At 41.0% G+C, this 5,283-nt stretch overlaps 1 protein-coding gene across 1 annotated transcript in view; it reads left to right on the top strand.

Moving 5' to 3' along the window:
* ift122 (intraflagellar transport 122 homolog (Chlamydomonas)) overlaps positions 1 to 5,283 on the top strand; it is a 22,185-nt gene that overhangs the window by 12,362 nt on the left and 4,540 nt on the right. Inside the window, 5 exon segments of the mRNA XM_020610617.1 lie at positions 305 to 476; positions 1,793 to 1,895; positions 3,815 to 3,955; positions 4,068 to 4,165; positions 5,246 to 5,282. Of these exon segments, the coding sequence (XP_020466273.1) occupies positions 305 to 476; positions 1,793 to 1,895; positions 3,815 to 3,955; positions 4,068 to 4,165; positions 5,246 to 5,282 (551 nt within the window).

Below are 5,283 nucleotides of genomic sequence, written 5' to 3'. Positions count from 1 at the left end.
TGTGATGTGTGAACTGTTGAAAAGCCGGAGTCTGGTGGTCATATTAGAACTCCCCATTGACTCCATCTGACCCATTGTCTGCATGCTGTAAACCTCCTGTGGTGCTGCCAGTGGGTGACCTCAACAAACACTGCAGTTAGACAAAGTTGGAGCTCTTCAACCTGAATCAAATTTAGCTAGTGATCCTGACTGGTTCACATTCTTTTTGGGGTCATGAGCATAGCTTGATACAGCAGACCCCTATTTAAGGGTTTATCTGCACATGGCATGTGTGAGTTTTTTCATAGCTCTCCCTCTCACTCAGGCTGATGGACATCGCTCGTAAGTTGGACAAGGCTGAACGCGAGGCTCTGGCAAAATGCGCGCTCTACTTCAAGAAGCTGAAGCATCATGGCTTTGCCTCAGAGACTTATTCTAAGATGGGAGACTTGCAAGCTCTGGTGCAGCTGCATGTGGAAACCAGGCACTGGGAGGAGGTCTGACACACTTATGCACACAGAAGGCACACCTGCTCTGCTCATCATGACTTTATATATAGAGTGTCCAGAGACAATCACATAAATATAAAGTGAACCACTTATGACTGTACTAAATAAACTGCTGGGGTACTCAGAAACTCGTATCCTAAACCACATGGTTTGTTCTGTTTTCTTGGATCTTTAGAAAAGTACACTGTATTTGTTAAAGTAACCATAGCTGAATGAAAACAATAAGGCAATACATCTGCCTAATTTGTTTATACACTGACAAACTGAAACCAAACATAGACTCTCCAGAGCTAATCATCCAGCTTTGGATTTCTCTGAATCTATGCCCACATGATGATTAGAAAGTGAGAAGCACAAAACAGCGCTGAAAAACTAGCAGCTTAAAGCTCTGTTCAAATCAAATTCCTCCATCAAGGGTGGATCACGCAGCTCAGACAAGAAGAGAATACTGCATTTGTTTAATTCATCTGCAGTCTTTAATCGAGTTAAAGGCGTTACAGAGATGCACGCTGGTAATTTGCATGTTGAGACAGAAGTGCCAAAAACAACAACAAATCATGATCACATGGCTCTGCCACTGTGTCTGAGGAAGTCTTCCTTGATATGTATTTGATCCTCAGATAGAAAAAAAAGTGAGCAGCAGGAGGTAAGCAGAGGATAAGAGAACTTTTAGGCTTTATGTGCTTTGCTGGGGGAGGGGGACACCAAGACAGGACAGCACAGATTTGAGTTACAGCATGGGCCATATGGATGCTATACAATGCACCCACTCTTTTCCAAAACAAAGTATTTCTTTAATTGACTTTGGGCTCACAGGGCAAGGACATGCACACACAGCTTCCTCTTTTTTTTTACTATATGATATGACTGGTGTATGTTTCTTGACTCAGATTTTACCACAGGACATGTAGATTAATCAGTGACTATGACAGACAAATATGTGTCCACAAGGCACCACAAGAGCTCTTTATATCCTGTCATTCAAACATTCAGACATGACTGAGCAGGCCTGCAGTTGTAGTTCTAATTGAGTGTGAAATCAGCTTAGCTCATTTGCTTTACTTTTCTCATGACTAATTAATAATGCTGTAGTGAAGTTTTGACTGGAAGTAATGTGTGCTCCTCCGAATAATGTGTGGTAACTTGTTCAATATGCTTCTAATCGGTTGCAGCCCAGCACGGGCAGTTTGATGTTGTTCTCTCTGTGTTTTAATCTGTGGGATATAAAAATGCACATGTTAACTGGTCATGTATACTGTACCACGCCTAACCTTTCTTCTGTTTTCTCATCTGTGTATTCTCAGGCCTTCTCTCTGGTAGAGAAGCAGCCCCAATTCAAAACTGATGTCTTTGTGCCCTATGCCCAGTGGCTGGCTGAGAATGATCACTTTGAGGAGGCACAAAAAGGTGAGTTTGCATCACCAACACAGCTGGCCCTTTACATTATAGCTGCTAGTGCGGCTCTTCAGTAGTGCTTGTTGGATGCTCAGGTAGCTACGGAACACCCCTCTTCCCCCACACCATTGTGACGGTGGATTTAGGGGTCTGTGTCCAATAATTTATGTAACATTTACAATACCAACTATCTGACAATCACATCCAATTCACACTGTGATTGGCCATCTGTGGTGAGATGAGAACATTTGACGTTCTCTCTTGCTCTTTTTTCATTCAACTCTCTCATTCAGCTATTTCTGTCACTATGTACATCTTTCATAAGAGCCTGCCTGAAAATGCACACTGGTATTCCTATATTTAAATTATCACACACCCCCACCCTCTTTTTTTCACTGCACGTACCCTCAAGTGTGGCCATTTGGAACAACTATGAACAATTTTGATGGCCAACATGGTTGGACAGCTTGTTGTTCAAACCTCCCCAGTCAGCCTACATGTATATAAGCTGCTCTAATTTAAACTGTACTTTCACATTCATCTTTAAAATATATGTTTCCAGGACTATTTCAGTGAACATTAAAGTCTACAGCTGCAGCCAGTGTTTACATATGGAAGTGATAAAGCCTGGCCTGCACTGGACATTTTTCACTGCTTCCTTAAGATTCTCTTTATCCAGTGTAAAACATGATCCTTTTTGCTGGAGAAGAGCAGAACAGAGCTGGGCTGCCTGTTAACTGAATGACCCGCATGCATGCCTCTAATCTGCAGTACTACAAGCAGCTCTGATGATAATTACCTACTGTAACCATAGTTATAATCAGCTCATAGATTTATAATTATGATCTCAGCAGGCATGTTTCCTCTCCTACATAATCTTCTCTGCCTGTCTCGACTGGAATACATGACTGAACAAGCCTGATTGTATTGGAGCTTGCTTATGATTTGCTGATTGTGTGTATTTTAGTCAGGTGGTGACGCAGTTTTGTGTTACTAGCAATTCAGGCCTGTCCGCTGTCCACCGTGCTAGTACTTCTAAATTACAGGTTTAGAAATGGTTAACACTGGGCTGATTTAATTGGGTGCACACAGCTCAGTTGTTTCCAAAATGGGGACCTCCAGGGATCCAATAAAAGTTTCTAGTGGATCTGCAGCATTTTATACACACAAAATATACAGAACAAATGTTGGGTGCTGATATATCAAGGATGACCTGGTTATCATCATTTACCATTGTAACACATGCAAAGTCTCTTTGCTTGCTTGGGAGCGCTACACCTTTGTCAGCTTATGTTTCTGTAAAGGGAAAGTGGGCATGTACTTCTTCCTAGCATTAACAATTGTAGCTAAATGTGGTTTTTATTCACCTGGATAGTCAGACCCCCTCTGTGGTTGCAGGGGCAGGGTCACTGGTGGAGGTCGACTCCCTAAAGCTGCTTCTAATTACTCTCTGATAGGAACCTGAAAAATAGAGCTCATGTTTATGAGGAATTTAAAGTCTAAGTGATTCAGAGTTTGATATTCAGGAGAAGCCTCCTTGTTTGGAAAAGACTTATGTTCCTTATTATATGTGAACATTTTGGAAAACTTGGATCCATAAAATACAAATTGTGTTGGCATTTAGTTGGTGTGTGTTTGTGTATCTGTCTGTGAGGCACCACTGCTGAATAGCCAAAACTAATTCAGACTTCATTTAAAGGAAGAACAAAAGTTGTCATAATACCTGCCTGGTGTTTGATTATGTAATCAGTACTGAAAAGCACAGTATAAAAGCCAATTACAGTTTAGCACCAAATGTGTTTCGCCCAATAATAAATGAATCAGGATGTCTTAATTTGCAACTTTAAATCCAGGATTGCCTCAAGATTCAGCTTTTCAAGGGCACATAATAACAATTCATCCATCGCCACTTTTTTCTTTCACACTTTAAGCCTTTCACAAGGCGGGGCAACAGAACAAAGCTGTGAAAGTCCTGGAGCAGCTTACCCACAATGCAGTGGTGGAGAACAGGTTCAACGATGCAGGGTATTATTACTGGATGCTGTCTATGCAGTGCCTGGACATCGCCAGAGGTGAAACATCATCTTTAAAGCACTGATGCACAATAGTCACACTTAGTTTTTACAAACTTAATGCATATATTATTTGTTGCTAAATGTATTGGCTTATGTATGTTTGAGGCAGAAAGTGAAGAGCAGAGGGATGAAATGCTGAAGAAGTTTGGGCGTTTTCAGCATCTTGCGGAGCTCTACCATGTATATCACTCCATTCAACATTACACGGTGAGAACCTGATGCTTTGTCAGCCTTAATTTTGCATAGCCAGTTTGGGGAAAACTCTAAGGTTGTTTTGAAATCACAAAGCAGACATTTGTATGGCTGCCAGGTTGAAATTGCGTACCCCTGTAAACAATACCTATTGTGTAGTTAGATTTCTGTTAGGGTACAAACAAATTTATTCCTTTTTTTTAAATGAAGTATATCGAAAGCCTAGTGTGTTTGTACCTGATTTATAATCAGTTTTTGTACTAACATTTCTCTAGAGCACTGTGAGTTTCCCAGGAAGGAGACCTAGCTAGCAAGATTGTTGGTTCAAAAAAAGAGACTCAGGGTGAAGATGAAATTAAGATATACATAAGGTCGTTAGGTAAAGTAAACAAAAGTAGAGATAAGGGTGTTAAGTTCAGCTGGAGACCACTGAAGGAGAAAATAATCTGCTTGGATTACCTAGAAACTGCCTTTATTACACTTTTTATTTTTATTTTTATATAATCTACTTAACTGCCTGACTGGAAATTTCAGATGGACATGCTACACATAACTATTAGTAGTGATAGATATGCCCTTTATGCTAAAGTCAAAATGGTTTGCTGCCTGAAACCTTCCTGACCTCTGCCACTATAGTAGCCAGCTCCTTGATTGAGCATGATGACCACCTCATCTCCACTGCCTTAACTTACTTACAAGCAAGCAGCTCCTAGTCGTGAGCACTATATGGGTGACCTGGTCTGTGTCAGTGTCCTCAGTTTGTTGTTACAGCTTACTGCTTGGCTGTGGTCACACCCCTGTGATTCAGAGGCATCCCTGTGATCTAGACCAGAGCAGGAAGGCTTGATATCTCAATTTAACTCTCTTGAGCAGGCACAGTAGAATTAAACTACTGTATTAACTATTGGGATAAAGCGTTCTTGCTTTACCAGATTCCTCTGGTGAGATGAGGGTTTAGGCATTAAAGGGTTAGGCTGCTTTTAGGCCATCTTAAAACATGAGGAAAAAATTTAGGAAGGGGAATCGGAGACATTTCTCACATTTTATAATCCCTTGATATTACAGATCTTACTTTTTAACTGTTTATATCTTTAGGATGAGCCCTTCAGCTCCCATATGCCAGAGACGCTCTT

Source organism: Monopterus albus, unplaced genomic scaffold, assembly GCF_001952655.1.
Source record: "Monopterus albus unplaced genomic scaffold, M_albus_1.0 scaffold106.1, whole genome shotgun sequence".
Classification (NCBI taxonomy): Eukaryota; Metazoa; Chordata; class Actinopteri; order Synbranchiformes; family Synbranchidae; genus Monopterus; species Monopterus albus.
This window is presented reverse-complemented; position numbering and strand designations above follow the sequence as displayed.